The 25379-nt window shown below is 45.3% G+C and overlaps 1 protein-coding gene across 10 annotated transcripts in view; it reads right to left on the reverse strand.

Annotated features, from left to right (window-relative positions):
- Positions 1–25379, reverse strand: part of TNS1 (tensin 1) — a 1878049-nt gene that overhangs the window by 899272 nt on the left and 953398 nt on the right. For all 10 annotated transcript variants that reach the window (XM_085649989.1, XM_085649997.1, XM_085649992.1 and 7 more), the window contains exon 2: positions 23538–23652. In XM_085649989.1, the coding sequence (XP_085506115.1) occupies positions 23538–23652 (115 nt within the window). The remainder of the gene's footprint in view (positions 1–23537; positions 23653–25379) is intronic.

The raw sequence follows: 25379 nt of genomic DNA on the forward strand, positions 1-25379 counted from the left end.
TTTAAAAAGATTGACCATATTTATCTCTCTATCGTGTGCCTTTATTTACTCAAAATACTGGTCTGGGATGGAGAGAAGGCCTCACCATCACTTAAACAGCTGTCTTGGGGATCATTGGATGGCGCCCTTGCATTAAGTGCTCTGTTACTAGAATTGGAATAGTAGTAGGGATTCCGCCATGTCTTCCAATAGCATCACCAGCACTTCAGATAATAATAATTTTGAGCCTCTGGGGGAATGTAGACATTTACCGGAATCAGTCCCTTTAAGAGTGATGGACTCTTATCTGCAGTCCTACGTAGAAGCCGTGGGTTAAGACATGGAATAATTTATCATACACGGTACACATCCGTGTTGCATCAATTTTCTTACTTTTGTTAAATTGATGGAAACATAAGAAAACGTAATTGTAAGTCAGTTGGTTGTATTAGGCTGGTTTCTTGGAAGGAAATTATGCTGGTTTTGTTTCTGACTGGATCTTGCTGTTGCCTTTTTTTGTTATTTATTCCACCTACTTTCCAAGAAACAATATTCTGCTTATCTGTTTGTTCTGGGCCGTCCTCGCAGTTTCTGGCGGGACTGCAGCAGTGTTCCAACCCCAAATACAATTTCATTTTCGCTGGGTGTATTCTTCCTTTCAGAGCTTTGTGGTGATATTACACTTCAGCTTTCTGTTTAATAACTGTACCGTGCGGATAGACAGCGATGGCGGCTTCAAACCAGCAGACCTCCTTCTAGAGCACAGGCGCGTATTCTACCTGGAGCCTGGCTCAACCTCATCTGGAAGATAATGATGCCCTCACTACTACCAGGGGGACCTGACACTGTAAACTTAGACCATGAGGACTCTGCCAGTGGTGCGTCTCTGTGATCTACGACGCCTTTCCTAAATTGAACAACTTCACTCTCAAACTTGGAATGCCCCCAGACCTTCCTCCTAGAACCCACAAGCTCCTTTCACCACAATGCACAGCGCACATCACTATACAGATGACTGAATCCTACAACACTGTGATCCTCTGCAATTTAATTATTCACTAGGGATACACAACTGATCCATAAGTTGCCAGATTTGTAAGTTTTCCGGAAGATAATGAATTAATGAATCCAACCAATCGTATCAAACATCGGCCTGAAATCTAGTGACCTCTGAGTCCATCTGGCAGATCTAACCCCCTGCAGGGTCACTCTCTATTCGCCTTTGAAAGTGCAGAACTCCGGGGTAACCCAGCACTGGAAGAGAACAAGCATCTAGCCGGAAATGAGGACATTGTAGATGCCAACATGAAGTATTGAGGTATGCCACCACCACCACCACCACCACCAGTGACCAAAATACAGGCAAAAGTGAAGGTAGGTCTCATTGAAGCTGAATGAAGAAAATAATGCTCTGAAGTCACAAGGAACATTACCAAAGGAATATTACACCCATACACGTTCATCTCACCGCCCTTAGAGCGGTGATGAAGCCACAAAGAGCTACACAGTCAATGATGAACCAATACACCTCATGTGACAAACCCTAAAATAATTGTATCACGCGTTCATCTATAGTTCTAATCCTTCACCCCCACTATAAATCTGCACTTGAGATGTGACTATATCAGGACTCGGGAGTTTCTCAGAGGTGCTCACAGTAATCCCAGAGAAGCTCCCAACGAGCTGCAGGGTTTCGGCCCAATGCGACTGCAGAAGCGCCGAAATCAATAAACCCTCTACCTGCACCACACCTACCCAGATCCAGGGGGTCTCAAACTAGACACCGGGTTAAAAGGGGACGACCCACCAGCGTGGAGTAAGCTGGGTTATGACATTTAAATGTTCCTTTAAAATATATCATATTTTAAGAGCAGCTTAAAGCGACCAGGAACGGGCTTCTGGTCAGGAAATGGAGCAGGAGACTCACGTGATAGGAGTACCATTGGCCAATCACAGGCGTCTCAGGCAGGACCTTTGGGACCACTTTCACCACACTGCTCCAGAAAAACACACTGGAAACCAGGTAGGTTTAGGACAAGGATGCAGTAACAAAACTGCAAGTCCTAAATAAAGCACAGTGACTTCTGGCCAAAGTGAGACCTGCCTACCCCTCTGCGATCGCACCGCAGAATCTGACACAGTCGGACATACAACTCTCCTGAATGTGATAAAAACACTGCATGGTTCACCTGCTTTCTATAAAACTGGTAAGATAGCTTCAGGGCTAAATTTGTAAAACATGAAGTGCCAGGGCACTGACCAGGAGGCCCCTGCAGCTTGCACCACCCATCGCCCTTGTCATCGCTGCAAAACAACTACTAACCATGTCTCCCGCCTGCAAGTGCGACAGTTCAGATTATTCCAGGTCCCCAAAGCTAAAGGAATGGCTGGGGAGGCAGGTACTAGCAATTATAATGTAAATTGTTCTCCTCAACATCCGTAGTTCTGCTCATCTCTAAATTAAATGAGCAGCGCCACCATGTGGTGGACTGTTCTAAGTATGGCGTTGACAATTAGGTGCCAGTGCCAAGCACCGGAAACCAATTAACTTCCGGTGCTCAGCACCGGAAAGCACCGGCTTAAATTAAGCACTGGATATCTTAAACATTAAGGATGCAATATCATTCGAGCTTCCAGAGCCAATGGTGCCCCCCAAATCTCTCTCCTTGTCCCCTCACTTTTCAACATCTAGAAAACGACAGAGATGTTCATCTAACTGCAGATGACACAAAACAGGCCTGTCTCACCACAACAGGATGTCAAACACAAAACACACTCCTCGTGCAATTACAGAACTGGATGTTAGCAAGCAATCTCAACGTAATCCTCTGAAAAGAGAATTTCAACAAATTTCTTCTCCTTCTGCGACAAACGGACATAAACCCAAATACGGGTTCTCCACTGAGTGTGGTAAGCGGGCTGCACCACTAAATACAGTCAGCTCTACAGCAGCCTGACTGCTCTGCTGCACCAAGACGTCTCACCACAGCATCCGAGCCCTACCTATGACACTAGGCAGCCTGTCTGCTCTGCTGCACCAAGGCGTCTCACCACAGCATCCGAGCCCTACCTATGACACCAGGCCAAACACTTTGACGGTCAGCGCCGCCCCTGGAAAGTGACTACTTCAAAGGCTCCTTCTAGACCAGACCTACCTCCCACTACATATATACATATTCACAAATCTGTACATGCGCCGTGAGCAGGCCTATATGTACCGCCAGCAAATGTAATGCCTGTCCTGCGTAAATACATACCTTGAACTTTGTCAAACCGAAAATTTGTATCCTACATACCTGCCAACTAACATGGTGCCACCGTGTGACCCATGATATCGGCTCCCATCACATGGTCTCCCAGTGTGGAGCCGATATCATACGGTGGTAGCAAAAACGTGCTGAATACCACAGTACATAGTTGTTTTCCAGCTCGTTTTCCGAGGCTTTGAACTGCGGACGTCCATTAAGGGGTGTGATAACTTCACAGGACATAGGCAACAGGGTCAGCAAGCTCTTTTTAGGGGGGTAGGACAGGAGGGAGTGAGGTTCAAAAGTGTCTCCTAGGTACTTCCCGGCACGAGACCCCGCCACCTTCTCACACGGTGAGATTGTTCTTCAAGTTGGCAGGTATGATCCTATGTTTTCACAACAAGGGGAACTACCTTACTTTACAATGCTATAATCCTATCTCGAGACAACTTTGCAATGTACCCAACTAAAATACACATGGTATCAATAACTGACGTGTTTATTATAAATACACTGTTAATGTAGGCACTGGTGCGCGGAATTAGCAATGGAACAGTGCCACGTGGAGGCCACTAATGGAACTGCAGTTCATGAACGAATGTAAAGGTTGCACAAATCCAAGTTGAAGATGCATTTAATGTTGAGGGAGGTTACAGTGTGAGTTCCGAGACATGCTATGACTCCAAAGTTTGCTTGATTGGATGTGGAGTTTATCCGAAAAGATACTAAATTTGCTTCAGAAATAAACAGACGCTTATGGCCGACAGCCGTATTTTGGGTTTTTAGAAAAAAACGCATTTTACAACACAACTGGTAGATGATGACATTCTGCAGAGTACAAGAATCTTTTGTACTTTCTCACCGCAAATTAAACTTGTATCGTGGGTTAGATTAAGTAATCCATTGTAAAGATAACGATTACAGCAGAAAGATTGACATCAGCCAGGACCTTCAGCATGGCTGCCTGGCCTCCATCTTGCGGCATCACGCTGTGATCATAGAACCTCATGAGGTGTATTCTCGAGCCCCAGGCTGTGCTCCGTACTACACCAACACTGGCTAATAGAGTCCACCCCCTGTTACTGGAGGGGTGCTGCCATCTCACAGATCATCACTTCTGAGAAGTACCACCTCCATGTCACCCTCTTGCTGAGGCCCCTGGCACCGCTTTTCGTACTGTAAGTGCCTCAATCGTGACCTTTCACGTCCTGGCTGGAGCTGTGAACCCTCACACATCTCTTTGTAAGCGCCTTCATCCTTACCTCTCACAATCCTGCTATTCTAGTGCTATCTTCAGATCTTTCAGCTTGAGCATTATACACAGGACTTTAAGTGGGATGAAAACATTGGGGGGGGGGGGGGGTGATCCCTTAAAGGGGCGTGGTCGATGTAATTAAGGGCATTGATTAAAAATACATAAGTAAAAATCTGTGCTTAGCATAGTGTGCCGCCTGTCTGGTATTTTGCTGTTTCTATCATTGCATCCAGATATATAATATAAAAAAGAACATTACACCTACAACAAGCCAGGACTATTGACTTTGCCAATAGTTGTTAGTTGCACAAGATAAATAAGCAACAACAATGGATTCATTGTATATAATATTGAAAATGCTTCCTTTCTGAAATGATGAGACTGTGAAAGGCATGCAACGGGTCTCTTTGAAGGTACCTCAAAGGCAGTGAAGGGCGGCACTGTTGCAGGGTTAAGATACATTTTTTCACCCTGAAAGTGAGGGCAAAAATGGAGAGCCCGTTAGAGACTCGTCTCTGCATCTGCTTTATAGAACTGCCAGTGCTGAGCACCGGCAGGACCTGGCTCACTTAAAGCACTGACGATAAAAACGTTTTCCAGTGTATTTCAGTCTTCACCTGCAGCAGCTCAGTTACAAAGCACCTGAGCCCTCACGTAGCTCTTGGTATCCTCCATCCTAACCTGAAACACCCCAGGATGCCTTTAGTTTGGTTCGCTCCTGCAACTCCTTGTATGCGACTCAGTCGTGAGCTGCAGCACCGCTTCTGTTTCTGGGGACGTTCACAGAGCTCTCTCTGTACTTCAACACTGATCTGCACACCCCTGGTTCATCATTCCTTGGGCCCCTCCCAAGCTCTTCCCATGTACCCCAATGCCCAGCTGTGTGCGCTTCTTGCATTTAAGGTGCTAGCCCCTCCCAGAGCTCTAATGACCCATCTTAATTCGGACCTGCATCACTTCTTTATTCTTCTAGTGCTGAGAACTTCGCGCTGCTCTTTGTGAGTAACACACACTGCGCATGCGCCATTCAGTGCTAAACCAGGGTTCCTTCTGCTGTTTTAATTATAGTGAGACCAGGAGGAATCACAGATAGATTCACAGTGTGTTAATGATTACTGTAAGGCTATATACAGAGGTTGAATAGCTAGAGAGCAGCGGCGTAAACTAACATGACGGAAGGCCGGAGTGCTTCAATAGAAGTCCTGAACCAGGAAAGAAATCCAAAACCAAGCATTGCTTCCTTTGCCTTCACCACACAGCACACACACAGGAACCTGACACTAGGCCTGCCCTGCCTTTTGTCACCCCCAGACAGTATGGAGCATGATAGAGAAAGGGGATGTCCCCCCACACAAAGGTCGGCACCCGGTATACATTTTGGACCTCCAGAGCCACTCATCAGAAAGGTCAGAAGAAGGAGTGCCCTGCTGCCAGAGAACTTCTCTGCTGCTTGAAGGACTGATTCTGTCTGAGAAGGAAGAATGGACCTGCTTGTGTCAATCCCAAGCTACACAGAGTGACTCCGAGGGCCGGTTGGCTGACCTCTTGTGTGAGCTACAGGAACACAACAAGCACCAGAGGCTTCCATGCAAGTGCCTACCCGAGCTGCTGCAACTGGACCTGCTGTGCCCTGCTGCTGGCCTCTGCTGGAGTGAGTCCTGAGCCCTCTGAGGTGCCCCTAGGCTCTGGGTGCCCTGGCTCACCTCAGAGTGTACTCTCCCAGAACAAAAGGTGTCAATCCTGAAGTTTGGCCTCTTCGTGACAATAAACTGGCCTATTCGTGCCAACACCATGCCATCTGTGATGACCACCAACCAGCAACCATCACTGATGACCAGCAATGCGAGGGCAGCACTTCATGCAACAGCAATGACAGCTTACTCTGCCAGCGACCGCCAGACGACGGGCAACACTAGAGCAATACTACGACGCCCGCAACGCCTCACCAGCTCTTACTACAGTGAAAACTATCCCCAATGCCCGACCTGCTCTGTGCGCTGCGACGGCAATGATCTGTGAAGCTCGACCTGCTCCTCATGGCCTCCTCCAACACAAACTCTTCTCTTCGGACTTGAGAAGGTAACTCTTCAGCAGGACTAACCTGGTCCAGGTATCCAACCTGTGCTCCATCCGGCCAGCCTGAACTTGTGGCTTTCCCCTGGTCTAGCGCGACCAGATGACAGCGAACGGTGTGATGTGCTTTTAGGCATTATTTTCACTTAAAACTTTAGACTTTAATATCTCCGGTTCTACTGATTGGATTTTTGTTATTCTTGTATTATATTATTTATTAAAATCTAGTCTATTTTTCTAAAATGGAAATTTCATGTGTTGTGTTTTCACGTTAGTACCGTGTGTGCTGCGTAACTACTTTATACCTTTCCTCAAAGTTAAGCCTGACTGCTTCTGTGACCAGCTATCAGATGGTTAAGCACAGGTTAGTTTAATGACTTTTGGGGTTCATCTTGACAAGGACTGTGTTTATTACCTGGGGGGGGGCTCTCACCCTTATCAACTAATAACCCATTTTCTTACCGTGGTCTTTTTCTGTGATGACCTGGGCCATTGTGAGCATGAATGCCAAGTTCCCAGTTCACTAATAAGGGCCGCTGATTCTAGGAGCAGCTACTACGGATCAGGCTCGCCCCCTGTGCAGCCCATTGCCAGAAAAACCTAGACGCACTGAGGACTTTTCAGAAGAAAAGGAAAAACGCATAAAGTTATATGTTATTTCGATGAGTAACTCTTCTCTAACTTCCAATTCGCTTCTCCCCACCTCAATTTTCCAATCTCTTTTGCTACCAACCATCATTCACTCTTCCTTACCCCTCACTTTCTATGCTCTCTCTTATCCTCCTGGCACCAACTGTCCTATCAGTCTGTCCTTTCCACCCCTCCTCATCCTCTCCACGCTCTTATTTTTAGCCCAACCACATTCCCTCCTTCCACTTTTTCTGTGCCAGTTAAACAGGGACCTGTCTTCCCTATTTCAGCTTTACATGGTTCACGCGCTTTATACACAGTTTATTTGTAAAGGAATCACACATCTCTCAAGTTGCTCTAAGTGTCGCTCATGGACACCTCCATGGTTGAGATATGCTTTATGAAAATGTAAAATACATATATAAATGAACCATGCTAGATGTTATCTTTGGAGCACACAGGCTGGAATATGTTTTTCTAAACTATGGAGTAAAGATACTTCTTTGATGACATAAGAGTGCTTGACTAAACTTGAACAGGCAGAAACAACACACACATATCTGAACGAGAAGCTAATTCATTCTTTGGGTTTTTTGTTTTGGCCCTAGATTCGTGTTTTGATTCTCTGTTTGTTTTCGCCAACCTTTATTATTTCTGGTCTGTTTCAGTGATTGGGTCCCCCTGGGAGTGGAGATTGGAGCTGTGACTACATTTTAGGTTCTATTTTAAGATCCACAGACCACTGTGTTCCCATGACCTTCAGCTGGCATGTTGAAATGTGAGCATGTGTTTTTTCTTCTAATCTGATTATTTTAAACATTAAAATTAGCAGGCAGAGTTACAGCTCATAGACTTTAAGGGCCCAGCAGAGCATACGTAGAAGCAGGGTTTAGGATAAAGCAGATGCGCACAAAATGATACGTACACGTAGAAAATAAGGTTTAACTTAAAAAATTCTTAACATTATGACATTTTAAATTCTGTCACCTTTGCTTCAGAACATTGGAATGTTTAGCGCTCCATTGAAGACAATAGAGTGCTCCGGGCTTCTAATGCCTAGTAGAAGCTCGGAGAATCAACATTCCAATGTTTGTTCACATATATTGCTGTGAACAAAGGCCTGGTGAAGCCAGAGGGGATTTCAACCCCCTCGGGCTCCATGAAGCCTTTTTTTACAAATTAGAACATTCTACCTTCTAGGGATGGAATGTTATAATAGCCTTACAGCCATCCATAGCGGGCTATACCGGCCATTAAAGGCCCGCTCCCTTGTTAAAAGCCCTCACCTTCAGCTCCGGCCGTTAACACTGGAGTGGGCCTTTAATGGCCGGTATAGCCCCGCTATGCAGTGGTAGCTGCTGATATTTGAAAGTGGTAGGGTGTAAAAGTTAGAGATGAGTTTTAAGTAGTGGGCAACCACTCTGTTTTTGTTCACTTTTGCCTTGTCTTTATTATTATGTTGCAGATCCATCGATGGCTCGTGGACTGGCTCCGAGAACCATGTCCTACCCTTGGCACTCCCAAATCATTTACCAGCTGGGACACGCTTATAAAGGAGAGAATTTTAAAACCCTGAGATTGCTGAAATAAAGCCAATTTTGCAAATCTATGTTGAGACTGCAGGCCTACCTCCATACAATGGGAAAAGCAACATGAAAAGGGTCAATTTTATGAAAACTAAGCACCACTGCACGTCGTCAATGACACCTACATCACCTCTGAATGCTTAGTTAAGCGGCAACCCCATATGAAATCCAAGCAACAAAAATGTGACTTGTTTTCCCCAGTCTCTTGTACCCAGGCGGTATGGATCTATCGCTCATATTCCCCAGAAACACAATTACTCACCCACAATTAAGCATGTTAAATACCCGCTGTTAAATCCAATAATTCCTGCAGGGATACCTGTGCACCCTCCCCATAAACAATGGCATTATGTGCTGTTAGTGTATAAAAAGTAGCATTGGCATAAACATGTCTGTCTGTGTGATGCCGCCGGCTGGAGAAGGAACTACTGCCCGGTGCCCCCCAGGCGACAATTGGATCAGCTCACTCTGCCAACTCCCGTGAGCTGCTCCGAAGTATTGATCTGATCTATTGACGGTAAAGCAAAGGAAGGAAATGGGAGGAAGCAAGGAAACGAGCTGAAAGCCCCATGAGCTTTTAGAGGAGGGATCTTCAACCTGGGGGCCGGGCCCCCTAGCGGGGCCTCAATTGATCCCGGAGGGGGCGGGGGGATGCCAGGCTCTGGTCAAAAGAAGCATTATGCTGATAACAGTGCTTTGATTTCAGCAGAAAAACATGAGCGGCAGCAGGCCGCTCTGTAATGGGCCATCGCTAGCAACTTTTGTAATTTATATCCTGGTTGGGAGAGTGAGTCAAAGGGGAAAGGACCCCAAATATTCTTCAGCACCCCACCCCCATTTCTAATCTTCACACTGTGGATACTTTTGCACGCTAGTAAGGTCTGCCTGCCCAGAATAGTATGGTCGGCAATCATGTATTTGATTGCATTTTTAAAACAGTAACAGAACTTAACTGATGTTTGAATGAGTCTAGGCATATTTAAACATTGCCATTTTAAGTGAATGTTTGTGAATAAATTTTGATTGGGCCCCAATTTTTTTTCTCACAGGGGCGGCATTTAAAAGTTTGAAGACCACTGTTTTAGAGGTTTCGGCTTCTGGACTCACCGTCTTTGCACAGGAGCCCTTCCACACTGCCGTCGAAACATATCAGCCCCCTTCCCTCTTCACTCTGCCGAGCACCTGACATACGCCGCTGTGTTACCTCACATGCATTTCTTTCACAAACCTACATATGACACTGGTGGCTCAGCGTTATCGTATTACGGCACATTCCACATTGGTGAGAATAAACAAATTCAGATAAGTAGTGATCGGAGGATGTTTGGCAGTAAATCTAAAGTTCTCACCAAAAAGATGGCTGAATACGCAATGAGGATTTTAAAGGTTTATCATCTGACAGGAGCCTTTAAACTCCCCAGCCTGCAACCCCCCTTCCTCAGATAAGTTAAAAGCAGCTTGTGTACACCCTGTAATACACCTGCCTCGCATTCACATAGCACGGAATAGACAACAGCATCCTATAATCTTATTGAAACTGTCCGTAGTAAGGGGGCAACATTAACAGTGCCTGCATGAAAATGTACCCTAGTGTACTGAGACAAGAAACGTACCCTAGTGTACTGAGACAAGAAAAATACCCCAGTATACTGAGACAAGAAACGTACCCTAGTGTACTGAGACAAGAAACGTACCCCAGTGTACTGAGACAAGAAACGTACCCAAGTGTACTGAACCAAGAAACATACCCCCAGTGTACTGAGACAAGAAACGTACCCTAGTGTACTGAGACAATAAACGTACCCTAGTGTACTGAGACAAGAAACGTTCCCTAGTGTACCGAGACAAGAAACGTACCCCAGTGTACCGAGACAAGAAACGTAACCCAGTGTACTGAGACAAGAAATGTACCCTAGTGTGCTGAGACAAGAAACGTACCCCAGTGTACTGAGACAAGAAACGTACCCTCGTGTGCCAAGACAAGAAACGTACCCCAGTGTACCCAGACAAGAAACATACCCCAGTGTACCGAGACAAGAAACGTACCCTAGTGTGCTGAGACAAGAAACGTACCCCAGTGTACTGAGACAAGAAACGTACCCTTGTGTACTGAGACAAGAAATGTACCCTAGTATACTGATACAAGAAACGTACCCCAGTGTACTGAGACAAGAAACGTACTAGTGTACTGAGGCAAGAAACGTACCCCAGTGTACTGAGACAAGAAACATACGCCAGTGTACTGAGTCAAAAAACGTACCCTAGTGTACCGAGACAAGAAACATACCCCAGTATACTGAGACAAGAAACGTACCCTAGTGTACTGAGACAAGAAACGTACCCTAGTGTACTGAGACAAGAAACCTACCCTAGTGTACTGAAACCAGAAACGTACCCCAGTGTACTGAGACAAGAAACGTACCCTAGTGTACTGAAACAAGAAACGTACCCCAGTGTACTGAGACAAGGAATGCACTAGTGTACTGAGGCAAGAAACGTACCCCAGTGTACTGAGACAAGAAACATACCCCAGTGTACTGAGACAAGAAACGTACCCAAGTGTACCGAGACAAGAAACATACCCCAGTATACTGAGACAAGAAACGTACCCTAGTGTACTGAGACAAGAAACGTACCCCAGTATACTGAGACAAGAAACGTACCCTAGTATACTGAAACAAGAAACGTACCCCAGTGTACTGAGACAAGAAACGTACCCTAGTGTACTGAAACAAGAAACGAACACTAGTGTACTGAGACAAGAAAGGTACCCCAGTGTACTGACACAAGAAACGTACTAGTGTACTGAAACAAGATACGTATCCCAGTGTACTGAGACAAGAAACGTACTAGTGTACTGAGACAAGAAACAAACCCTAGTGTACTGAAACATGAAATGTACCCCAGTGTACTGAGACAAGAAACATACCCTAGTGTACTGAAACAAGAAACGTATCCCAGTGTACTGAGACAAGAAACGTACCCCAGTGTACTGAGACTAGAAACGTACTAGTGTACTGAGACAAGAAACGTACCCCAGTGTACTAAGACAAGAAACGTACTAGTGTACTGAGACAAGAAACGTACCCCAGTGTACTGAGACAAGAAACGTACCCTAGTGTACTGAGACAAGAAACTTACTGGTGTACTGAGACAAGAAACGAACCCTAGTGTACTGAAAAAAGAAACGTACCCCAGTGTACTGAGACAAGAAACGTACCCTAGTGTACTGAGACAAGAAACATACCCCAGTATACTGAGACAAGAAACGTACCCAAGTGTACCGAGACAAGAAACATACCCCAGTATACTGAGACAAGAAATGTACCCTAGTGTACTGAGACAAGAAACGTACCCCAGTATACTGAGACAAGAAACGTACCCTAGTATACTGAAACAAGAAACGTACCCCAGTGTACTGAGACAAGAAACGTACCCTAGTGTACTGAAACAAGAAACGAACACTAGTGTACTGAGACAAGAAAGGTACCCCAGTGTACTGACACAAGAAACGTACTAGTGTACTGAAACAAGAAACGTATCCCAGTGTACTGAGACAAGAAACGTACTAGTGTACTGAGACAAGAAACAAACCCTAGTGTACTGAAACATGAAATGTACCCCAGTGTACTGAGACAAGAAACGTATCCCAGTGTACTGAGACAAGAAACGTACCCCAGTGTACTGAGACTAGAAACGTACTAGTGTACTGAGACAAGAAACGTACCCCAGTGTACTAAGACAAGAAACGTACTAGTGTACTGAGACAAGAAACGTACCCCAGTGTACTGAGACAAGAAACGTACCCTAGTGTACTGAGACAAGAAACTTACTGGTGTACTGAGACAAGAAACGAACCCTAGTGTACTGAAAAAAGAAACGTACCCCAGTGTACTGAGACAAGAAACGTACCCTAGTGTACTGAGACAAGAAACATACCCCAGTATACTGAGACAAGAAACGTACCCTAGTGTACTGAGACAAGAAACGTACCCCAGTGTACTGAGATAAGAAACGTACCCTAGTGTACTGAACCAAGAAATGTACCCCAGTGTACTGAGACAAGAAACGTACCCCAGTGTACTGAGACAAGAAACGTACCCTAGTGTACTGAGACAAGAAACATATCCCAGTATACTGAGACAAGAAACGTACCCTAGTGTACTGAAACAAGAAACGTACCCCAGTGTACTGAGACAAGAAACGTAACCTAGTGTACTAAAACAAGAAACGTACCCCAGTGTACTGAGACAAGAAACATACCCTAGTGTACTGAGACAAGAAACGTACTGGTGTACTGAGACAAGAAACGAACCCTAGTGTACTGAAACAAGAAACGTACCCCAGTGTACTGAGACAAGAAACGTACCCCAGTGTATGGAGACAAGAAACGTACTAGTGTACTGAGACAAGAAACAAACCCTAGTGTACTGAAACATGAAATGTACCCCAGTTTACTGAGACAAGAAACGTACCCTCGTGTACGGAAACAAGAAACGTACCCCAGTGTACTGAGACAAGAAACGTACACTCGTGTGCCAAGACAAGAAACGTACCCCAGTGTACCCAGACAAGAAACGTACCCCAGTGTACCGAGACAAGAAACGTACCCTAGTGTGCTGAGACAAGAAACGTACCCCAGTGTACTGACACAAGAAACGTACTAGTGTACTGAAACAAGAAACGTATCCCAGTGTACTGAGACAAGAAACGTACTAGTGTACTGAGACAAGAAACAAACCCTAGTGTACTGAAACATGAAATGTACCCCAGTGTACTGAGACAAGAAACGTACCCTAGTGTACTGAAACAAGAAACGTATCCCAGTGTACTGAGACAAGAAACGTACCCCAGTGTACTGAGACTAGAAACGTACTAGTGTACTGAGACAAGAAACGTACCCCAGTGTACTAAGACAAGAAACGTACTAGTGTACTGAGACAAGAAACGTACCCCAGTGTACTGAGACAAGAAACGTACCCTAGTGTACTGAGACAAGAAACTTACTGGTGTACTGAGACAAGAAACGAACCCTAGTGTACTGAAAAAAGAAACGTACCCCAGTGTACTGAGACAAGAAACGTACCCTAGTGTACTGAGACAAGAAACATACCCCAGTATACTGAGACAAGAAACGTACCCTAGTGTACTGAGACAAGAAACGTACCCCTGTGTACTGAGATAAGAAACGTACCCTAGTGTACTGAACCAAGAAATGTACCCCAGTGTACTGAGACAAGAAACGTACCCCAGTGTACTGAGACAAGAAACGTACCCTAGTGTACTGAGACAAGAAACATACCCCAGTGTACTGAGACAAGAAACGTACCCTAGTGTACTGAAACAAGAAACGTACCCCAGTGTACTGAGACAAGAAACGTACTAGTGTACTGAGACAAGAAACAAACCCTAGTGTACTGAAACATGAAATGTACCCCAGTGTACTGAAACAAGAAATGTACCCCAGTGTACTGAGACAAGAAACGTACCCCAGTGTACTGAGACTAGAAACGTACTATTGTACTGAGACAAGAAAAGTACCCCAGTGTACTGAGACAAGAAATGTACTAGTGTACTGAGACAAGAAACGTACCCCAGTGTACTGAGACAAGAAACATACCCTAGTGTACTGAGACAAGAAACGTACTGGTGTACTGAGACAAGAAACGAACCCTAGTGTACTGAAACAAGAAACGTACCCCAGTGTACTGAGACAAGAAACGTACCCCAGTGTATGGAGACAAGAAACGTACTAGTGTACTGAGACAAGAAACAAACCCTAGTGTACTGAAACATGAAATGTACCCCAGTGTACTGAGACAAGAAACGTACCCTCGTGTACGGAAACAAGAAACGTACCCCAGTGTACTGAGACAAGAAACGTACCCTCGTGTGCCAAGACTAGAAACGTACCCCAGTGTACCCAGACAAGAAACGTACCCCAGTGTACCGAGACAAGAAACGTACCCTAGTGTGCTGAGACAAGAAACGTACCCCAGTGTACTGAGACAAGAAACATACCCTTTTGTACTGAGACAAGAAATGTACCCTAGTATACTGATACAAGAAACGTACCCCAGTGTACTGAGACAAGAAACGTACTAGTGTACTGAGGCAAGAAACGTACCCCAGTGTACTGAGACAAGAAACATACCCCAGTGTACTGAGACAAAAAACGTACCCTAGTGTACCGAGACAAGAAACATACCCCAGTATACTGAGACAAGAAACGTACCCTAGTGTACTGAGACAAGAAACGTACCCCAGTGTACTGAGACAAGAAACCTACCCTAGTGTACTGAAACCAGAAACGTACCCCAGTGTACTGAGACAAGAAACGTACCCTAGTGTACTGAAACAAGAAACGTACCCCAGTGTACTGAGACAAGGAACGCACTAGTGTACTGAGGCAAGAAACGTACCCCAGTGTACTGAGACAAGAAACATACCCCAGTGTACTGAGACAAGAAACGTACCCAAGTGTACCGAGACAAGAAACATACCCCAGTATACTGAGACAAGAAACGTACCCTAGTGTACTGAGACAAGAAACGTACCCCAGTGTACTGAGACAAGAAACGTACCCTAGTATACTGAAACAAGAAACGTACCCCAGTGTACTGAGACAAGAAACGTACCCTAGTGTACTGAAACAAGAAACGAAGACTAGTGTACTGAGACAAGAAAGGTACCCCAGTGTACTGACACAAGAAACGTACTAGTGTACTGAAACAAGAAACGTATCCCAGTGTACTGAGACAAGAAACGTACTAGTGTACTGAGACAAGAAACAAACCCTAGTGTACTGAAACATGAAATGTACCCCAGTGTACTGAGACAAGAAACGTACCCTAGTGTACTGAAACAAGAAACGTATCCCAGTGTACTGAGACAAGAAACGTACCCCAGTGTACTGAGACTAGAAACGTACTAGTGTACTGAGACAAGAAACAAACCCTAGTGTACTGAAACATGAAATGTACCCCAGTGTACTGAGACAAGAAACGTACCCTAGTGTACTGAAACAAGAAACGTATCCCAGTGTACTGAGACAAGAAACGTACCCCAGTGTACTGAGACTAGAAACGTACTAGTGTACTGAAAAAAGAAACGTACCCCAGTGTACTGAGACAAGAAACGTACCCTAGTGTACTGAGACAAGAAACATACCCCAGTATACTGAGACAAGAAACGTACCCTAGTGTACTGAGACAAGAAACGTACCCCAGTGTACTGAGATAAGAAACGTACCCTAGTGTACTGAACCAAGAAATGTACCCCAGTGTACTGAGACAAGAAACGTACCCCAGTGTACTGAGACAAGAAACGTACCCTAGTGTACTGAGACAAGAAACATACCCCAGTATACTGAGACAAGAAACGTACCCTAGTGTACTGAAACAAGAAACTTACCCCAGTGTACTGAGACAAGAAACGTACCCTAGTGTACTAAAACAAGAAACGTACCCCAGTGTACTGAGACAAGAAACGAACATTAGTGTACTGAGACAAGAAATGTACTAGTGTACTGAGACAAGGAACGTACCCCGGGGTACTGAGACAAGAAACGTACTAGTGTACTGAAACAAGAAACGTACCCCAGTGTACTGAGACAAGAAACGTACTAGTGTACTGAGACAAGAAACAAACCCTAGTGTACTGAAACATGAAATGTACCCCAGTGTACTGAAACAAGAAATGTACCCCAGTGTACTGAGACAAGAAACGTACCCCAGTGTACTGAGACTAGAAACGTACTATTGTACTGAGACAAGAAAAGTACCCCAGTGTACTGAGACAAGAAATGTACTAGTGTACTGAGACAAGAAACGTACCCCAGTGTACTGAGACAAGAAACATACCCTAGTGTACTGAGACAAGAAACGTACTGGTGTACTGAGACAAGAAACGAACCCTAGTGTACTGAAACAAGAAACGTACCCCAGTGTACTGAGACAAGAAACGTACCCCAGTGTATGGAGACAAGAAACGTACTAGTGTACTGAGACAAGAAACAAACCCTAGTGTACTGAAACATGAAATGTACCCCAGTGTACTGAGACAAGAAACGTACCCTCGTGTACGGAAACAAGAAACGTACCCCAGTGTACTGAGACAAGAAACGCAGTCTAGTGTACTGAGACAAGAAACGTAGCCTAGTGTACTGAGACAAGATAACGGATAACAGTGCTGCCTTGATGTGAATTTGGCAATATGTATGCGTACCCCCTCACATGACTGAACAAGTAGTCACACGAGTTATTGTTGAAAACACATGTAGATAAGCACATTAATTGTGGAAATTGTATGCAAAATCGACCATAACATTTGTAGAAAGCGTATGCAGGTAGAGCAGACTCATAACAAGATATGCATGACGGTGAACAGGTGATTTAAGTAGATGCAGGTAATCTTATTAGCGACTATGATAACGTGCGTCCTCGCGAGGTTTTTTAACCTTCCGTGAGCTGGCTGCTTTCTAAACACGCGTACGGCTGTTTCTTTATTTGCGCTTACATTTTGCAGCTTAGGACTTCATTGACATGAAACGGATGCATCGGTATCGATGTATCCGTTTCTTTATGGCTGCGCCAAATGTCCTTGCAACACCATGTATGTGCTGTATTTACAATACAGGGCTCCATAGTGCAAGGATTAACAGATGCGTCAGAAATTTTGACACATCTGTTGCCACAAAAGTGACACATTGCTGGAGTTGGTCATAAAACTGATACAACTCCAGAAATGCGTCAGAACACATAGGTGAATCCCAATGTAAAAGCCCTACGTCAATCCTTAAGGCTTTTGACGCAGTCAAGTCATAGAGTGACGCAGTGAATATTGTAAATTTCACTGCACCACTTCTACGTGTCTTTTTTTGTGTGGGAACGCCTAGACTGCATACATTATACCTGGTGCAGGTCAAATGTAACGCAGGACTCTACAAACTGAAGCATTGGGCCCGCTGTGTCAGTTTGTAGATCTGGAGCAGTGTGGCGCATTGATGGTGCCGCCGCTGCGTCTAAAAAAAAGTGACGCAGCGGCAGGGCAAGGGGCTTGTAAAGAGGGTCTCAGTCTGACTGGAAACACCGGCAGAGGCTGGTGAGTGCTGGACGCGCCCAGGCTTGATCGGGCTATGCTGGTGGTGATTGTGAGAGGCTCCGGTGGAGCTGGCACTGATGCCCAAGTGAACATGTTCAGAGGCTGGCACTGCTCGGTAAGAAGCAGGCACCTTTAAGCACTGTGAACTAGGGTCTGTAAGCAACTGTAGGGGGCTGGCAACAGGCATTGGTGGGCAATAAGAGGAGACTGCATTCAAAAGGACTTCAGGCGCCATGACGCGCACCTTTTTAAAGCAACAATCGTATACTATATTCAAGAAACTAGCTGAACTGGCTGACTCCATGAAGAGCATTATACATGCTTGCAGCTCGTGTTAGGGGAGCTGGCAGTGCCAGCAAGAGGTGGTGTCTACCCCCATGTGAGGAGAGCACGCCTGGATGCAGCCTGGTTTATATAAATGAACTTTGTGGTCGTAAAAATAATCGCATGCTGGCTTCACGACCATGGTTTAGGAGATGCAACATTTCTAGCCTTGGGCATTCAGTTAATAAACTAATAACCTAATGCATTCTGGGAGTTGTAGCCTTGTGCTCTTTCTACTGAATGAATTGCACCACAGTACAAGTGCTAGGGGCATTGTTGAGCTGGGCCGGGAGTCCAGAGAGGACAGGGGCGACTCACCCATTTATGCCCTTACATGTTCCAAACATACACAGTGGTGTTTTAAAAGCTCCCCCCTTCCCTGCTGTGCATATCGAGTGGCACTTTGCTTATCATCCCAGCAGGCACCCGAGGCCCTGTTATGGTGATGCTGATGGTTCCATAAAAGTTGCCTATTAAATGTTAAGAAAACACAGACATTAGGATGCAGGGGCCTCCTTGCACCCGCCGGTCATCGAACTCTTCCTGAGTAGGGCACTGGGCCACGCGCTGTCTCCCTGAGCTAAGAAGGGGGTTGCACTGAAAGGAAGGCAGAAACGGTTGCCTTCCAACAGCCAACCTAACCAATCCTGGCGTTGCTCTCATGCTGTTTTCGGCATGAGAGAAGCACCAGGATTGCTTTGAGCAGTCTTACCCTGCGCTCCTTTTGAGCCTAGGCCTGTGCCTGCAATACCGGGCACTTTAACACCAGTGGATTGGTGCGGTCTGAAGTGTGCATGCCGGGCTGGCCGTTGCAAGACAGCCGTATAATCCAACATGCGCACTCCACATTGGCAGCTTCAGTTAGTTATCCTGCTGCTGCCATCAGCCCCGCCACAAACACTCCGACACTAGAACAGAGATGATGTGCTGCCGCCTGCACTGACTGTGATAGTAATGAGTTATGACCATTATTTACATGATGTGACTGCTGTGATTGCAGCAGGCAGGGCGACCCTTCTACGCCCTTTAGTAGGAACCGCCACTGCCGCTACGGCAGGCTATAATGTTTCTCGTGGGTGAAATATCCAAAGGAAAAATGAATTGTGTGAGATTATTCTTGGAAATGTTTTCTTTTTTAAACTTTTCCAATATTATGACGGTTTCGGAAATTGCCCACAAATTAGTACAGGTAGACACACATATTTTAGAATCACTTACCTTTGACAGTATTCAATTCACTTGAATTAAGGGAACTCATGTTCTTTTTTTTCTCTTATCTAAAATTACCAACAGTCTTTTAGGGAGTCTCAGACTGGGAACGTAAACCCAAACAACCGTAAAGGATACATTTTTAGCCAACTACTTAGAAGAGAAAATACAATCTATCTGCTTTTAAGAATCATGGTTCCTTCTTGCCCAAAGAAAGAGATCGGTGCTATTTTAGATTCATTTTTATTTTGACTTCATAGTACAAGCTTTTTAAAATGTCTTTTATAGGATCTCAATCACACAATTGATCTGTCACACAGTCTGAGGAGGGAAATATTGATTTCGGTTATCTTAAGAGCTTCTCCTCAGCACATGGCCCTAGAGGGTGACTGGGAAGTGAAAATTAACTTAGTTGACGAAATTGAATTGGACAATGGTCGTATGTGTGTCTGAGCCAGAGAGGGGTGATGGGTCTATTAATGGCATTCAGCCCCCGAGGGCCCAATTCTCAAAAAATGAGTACATTTTAGATTTACTTATTTTTTAGAATTCTGAGTTTCTACCATTATGTCTAAAACAAAGTTGCATATTTTCCTAACATACGCCAGAAAACACATCCCATTTCCAACAATGTGGAAGTAATTCAGCATGATTAATGTTACTTTTTGCATAATTTTGCCTGGTGAAATGCCATCTTCTTTGCATAGTGGCACAGTTCTACATGGAGAAATTATTTTTTCTCAAGGTGAAACCCTTTACCACTACATCCCCCACCAATTCTGGTGGTTTTCCCATTTTCTTTTCTCACTGAAAAGCCACTTTCCTGCTGCCTTTTTCGAAGTAAATTGCCATCTTTTTTGATAAAGAGATTCCTTTATTGACCTATTTCCTTTACCGGAATAAATACATTGGCTACAAAAGGACACATATTTAAAAATAAGATCGCAATGTCATGCATGGGATACTTTACATCTATATACAAATATTACAAGTTATCAATGTCTAGGTTAATTTAATATATAAAACATATATACAAATATGTTACCACCCAAGACCTAGTTTTCCCTGAATAACATGGACTGGGTCCCAACTTTGAACTTGCTCAATTAGGATATCTTATGCACCTCTCACATACTTTACAGGCAGCAGCTATGTACTGTTATTGTGCTCCTAGCAGCCAGGAATGCAGCATCAGAGCAGAAACTCAGAAAACTTCGCTATTCCAAGCTTGTTATGGGATCTGCCACTGAGCCCCAAGCCTATTGCATGAGAGATTAAAAAACCAAAAAAATAAATTGCTGCATGTCGTCCATCACAGATTCAGTTTTCAGCAATTTCTATGCTTGCCTATAGCACTTGTCTAGAATGCTGTATGGATAATTGGAGTCCAGGCATCCAATCTAAACTTATTACAAGGAACAACTGTAACCAGAGATTATTTGTTTAAATAAGTGTCAAGACCAATATCACCTTTTGTCTCCAAAGTCTAGGAACAGGTTGAGCTTCTAGGTAGTAAGCGTACCAGTCTCAGGAGGCTGTTTTACCAGTGGAGAGGGACATTTATATTACAATCTGAGGACTCTGGGGGTCTGGAGGGAGGGACAGGGGACTCTGGAGTGAGTGGCAGAGGACTCTGGGGTGAGTGGCAGGGAACTCTAGAGTGGGTGACAGGGATATCTGGAGTAAGTGGTAGGAGGCTCTGGAGTCAGTGGTAGGGGACTTTGGAGTGAGTGACAGGGGATTTTGGAGTGAGTGGCAGGATCTCTGGAGTCAATGGCAAGGGACTCTGGAGTAAGTGGCACTGGATTTTGGAGTGAGTGACAGGGTCCCTGGAGTCAGTGGTAGGGGACTCTGTAATGCATGGCAGGGGACTCTGGAATGAGTGACAGGGGACTCTGGAATGAGTGGTAGAGGACTCTGGAGTGAGTGGCAGATGACTCTGGAGTGAGTGGCAGGGGACTCTGGATTCAGAGGCAGGGGACTCTGGAGACAGAGACATGGGACTCTGGAGTGAGTAGCAGAGGACTCATGAGTGAGTGGCAGGGGACTCTGGAGTGAGTGGCAGGGGACTCTGGAGTAAGGGGCAAGAGACTCTGGAATCAGTGGTAGGAGACTATGTATTGAGTGGCAAGTGACTCTGGAGTCAGTGACAGGGACTGCTGGAGTAAGTGGCAGAGGTCTATGGAATTAGTGGCAGGGGACTCTGGAGTGAGTGGCAGATGATTCTGGAGTGAGTGGCAAAGAACTCTGGAGTGAGTGGCACAGAGACTCTGGAGTGAGTGGCAGAGGACTCTGGAGTGAGTGGCAGAGGACTCTGTGGCAGAGGACTCTGGAGTGAGTGGCAGGGGACTCTGGATTCAGAGGCAGGGGACTCTGGAGTCAGAGGCAGGGGACTCTGGAGTGAGCGGCAGAGGACTCTGGAGCCAGTGGCCGGGGACTCTGGAGTGAGGGGCAAGAGACTCTGGAATCAGTGGTAGGAGACTATGGAGTGAGTGACAGGGGACTCTGGAGTCAGTGGCAGGGGACTCTGGAGTGAGGGGCAAGAGACTCTGGAATCAGTGGTAGGAGACTCTGGAGTGAGTGGCAGGGGACTCTTGAGTAAGTGGTAGGGGATTCTGTTCTCGGTAGAAGGGGCTCTACTATCACAGTAGTAGCTTTATCATCTTTGGGACTTGCAGTTTAAGGGAAAGTTGAAGGAACACAGCTGCCTCTCTCAGCCCTCTGGGGCAGCTGGAAAGTTCCTGCTGCAGTGCAGAGCCCCTTTCTTTCTGCTTTAAAATACCTTAGTTAACTTTGAACTTGGTGAAGCTAGTGAACTTTTTGGAGAGCATTTCACTCATACCTCTTGTATTTCAGTGTGATGCTTTTTGTATTTCAGTGTGGCGCTTTTAGTATTTCAGTGTGATGCTTTTGTATTTCAGTGTGATGCTTTTGTATTTCAGTGGGATGCTTTTTGCATTTCAGCTGGATGCTTTTTGCATTTCAGTGGGATGCTTTTTGCATTTCAGTGGGATGCTTTTTGCATTTCAGTGGGATGCATTTGCATTTCAGTGGGATGCCTTAGTTGGAAATCAGGAGCGGCTACTCCACTAGGGTGGAGGAGCGTCACCCCACTGCTTTCTCGCAGTGTGAGAAAGCCAAAACATAAAATGGTAATAACTAAAAGTTATTACCATTTTATGTTTCCTTTGCGCCTTGCGGGCGGGTGGGCAGGGCTGCTCTGCTTTTTGAGCCGGGTAAGGGAGGAGTGGTTTGCCCACTCCTGAGTGTGCAAAGACTATTTGTTCGGTTCTCTCAAGCCGCCCAAACCAGTAATGCGCACTCTGCCCTTGTCCTTGCAGGCTGCTTTGCAGAACATGGCCACCCCATTAGCCCCTAGCTGTGCAGCGTCCCGACCAATCACAACGTTGCCTGCAGCATTGTGATTGGCTTAGAGGAGGGAGCCTGGCTGCTGCTTCCTGTTCCTGTTGGAGGCAGGAGAGCTGGAGCCGAAAAGACACGGGACCCGGCGGGAAGGTAAGTTTAATTAATTATTTTTTTAATCCTCCCCCCGAACCTCCCGTGAAATACCCCACGCGACCCCTGGCACCCGCCCCCCCACCCGCAAGCAGTGCCGGCCGCTGCTGGCAACAGACATCCCCAGATATAGGCCACACACTTGTTGTGCCAGAGGACACAAGCTGTACCTCACTGATGAAGCCCAACAAGGCACAACCAGTCTGGGTTCTGTTACCATTTTGAGGGAATCTGCCCTAGAAGTTGCGGAGGACTGATTCTATTGGGACATGACCACACCTTGTTTCCTTATGCTCTGTCCTTTCCTGGAGTGACGCAGAGGAATATAAAACATGGTGTGGAATATGGCCCGAACAAGTGCCAGTGGCTGAGACTTTTACTAGCTTTACACTCATCCCCTTCTGAAGTTCTGACAGGTCAAGCTTCACAACTTCACATCGACATGAGCATGACCTTGAGTGCCAAGACCTAGAGAGGCCTCCAAGGGCCACTTTTCTAGGACTGGAGTCAGAAGACTAAATCTGCCCAGTTTTGTCCATGCCAAGGTTTGTCACTGTAACAGTTGTGATTATGGAGGCACATACTCGCTGACGTGTATGTCACCCACAGACTCACCTTTGCAGATGCTGCCCTCCCGGGCGATGACCTGTTTACAGATGCTGCATAGCTTCACCTTCTTGAAGTTCTTCACCTTGAAGACATGTGCTTTCGGCTTGTCCAGATCTTCTGGCTGTAGAAGAGGAAGGAGACAAGAGGAGACAGGAGTCAGTGGCAATCACTTACAAGATGGCGTTCAGCGCTTTGTGGTGCGCATGTGTCCAGTGAATCTCTCACTGAAGAACTCTGGACACACGAAATTTTACACGAAAAATATTTTGTTGCACGAACAGCACATGGGTTCATGAAAGCACAATGTATTGAAAAACTGCGGTATTGTTTAATAATCATCAAAGCATTGAAGAAACAAAGTCTGCCAATTGGTTGTCCATGGCTGCACACACCAGTGTGTTGATGTGCAGACCACATGACCAAAGTGCAAGTGGACTATCTCAGCCTCTCATCCTTCTCAGAATGATAACATTAAAGTCCCGTCGACCTGCCCTGGATTTAGTTATATGTGAGGGTAGTGCCGGGTCTTTATTTCCACTAACATGGCAGACCATTTGATAGGTTTTTGTTTTTAGTTTTAGCGAGCCTGTGCTCCTATCTCAAATGTTTAGGTTTAGCTATAGGGTGTGGGCAACAAGACTTAAGATTCTGCCACAGCTACAACTTGACTGCGTCAAAATCCTTATTCCTGCTTCAAGCAGCACCAAGGATTGATGCAGGTCTTTTTCACATGGGACTCGCCCATGGTCGACGCATTGCTGGAGTTGTGTCAGTTTTCCGACACACTCCAGCAATGCGTCATTTTTGCATCACTAGATACATCAGAATTCCTGACGTATCTGTAAATCCTTGCTCCATGGCATGCCGTATTGTAAATGGTGTCGTAAGGATGGTGCTATGAAATTGATGCATCGCTGTTTTTGCCCAGCGATGCGTCACTTTTCATAAATGAGGGCCTCAGTCCTTATCTGCACTCAAACATAAATGAAATGGCAATGATCTGATATCACCTATTACTGGGAATGAAGCACTACAGATCATTCAGCTTGTGTGCAGAGCACAATTGACAGCACTGCCATTCAGTTTGGTTTGCATTATATAAATATGCTATACATTCATATGTACATATACAATCAGCTAATATAATTAATATGGTGCACCGACCACTGAAATATACCCATTATCTCATCACCTTAATGTCCTTGTAGCAGTCTAGTTCTGGCATTACGCCTGCCTATAACTTTTTATAAACTAGTTGTGATGTCAGAGGTGGCTCCCAATAGTTTACTACAGTTGCGATTTGACATCACAATAGCTGCTGGTGGCGCCAACGCAAAGTGTGAAGAAACAACACCATGACAATGACATCAATTGCCAATTGAGCATTTAATGAAAAGGAGGGTTCTCTCTCAAGAGCCCTATCTCGTGAACTTTATTCCTCTGACACCTCAGTCATGAGATGATAAATAACCATTTAGAATCTTATGTTAAATTAAGGCACAACTGGAATTAAAGCTAGTGTGGGGGACTCCGGCTGCACACTAGATACATTTGAAAAGAGGACATCAGAGTGGGGAGTGATGTATATAAACGTAAATAAGACGTGTGTACTCAGTTCCAAGCTGCATCATGTGTGTTCTGCACTGCGATGTTGCCATATTTCTTTGCTGCCTTTCCCTCCTTGCAGTCACTTCGATACCTCAACCATATCAAAATTTAATCAGTTTCATCATCACTTCAACCAAAGCATCAAGAACATTTAACATGAATATATTACATGGGATTCTACAATCCCTGCATAAGAAGAGTGACTAATTTCTTTATAATTGGCAACTTGTGATACTCTAT

Source organism: Triturus cristatus, chromosome 3_2 (genome assembly GCF_964204655.1).
Source record: "Triturus cristatus chromosome 3_2, aTriCri1.1, whole genome shotgun sequence".
NCBI lineage: Eukaryota > Metazoa > Chordata > Amphibia > Caudata > Salamandridae > Triturus > Triturus cristatus.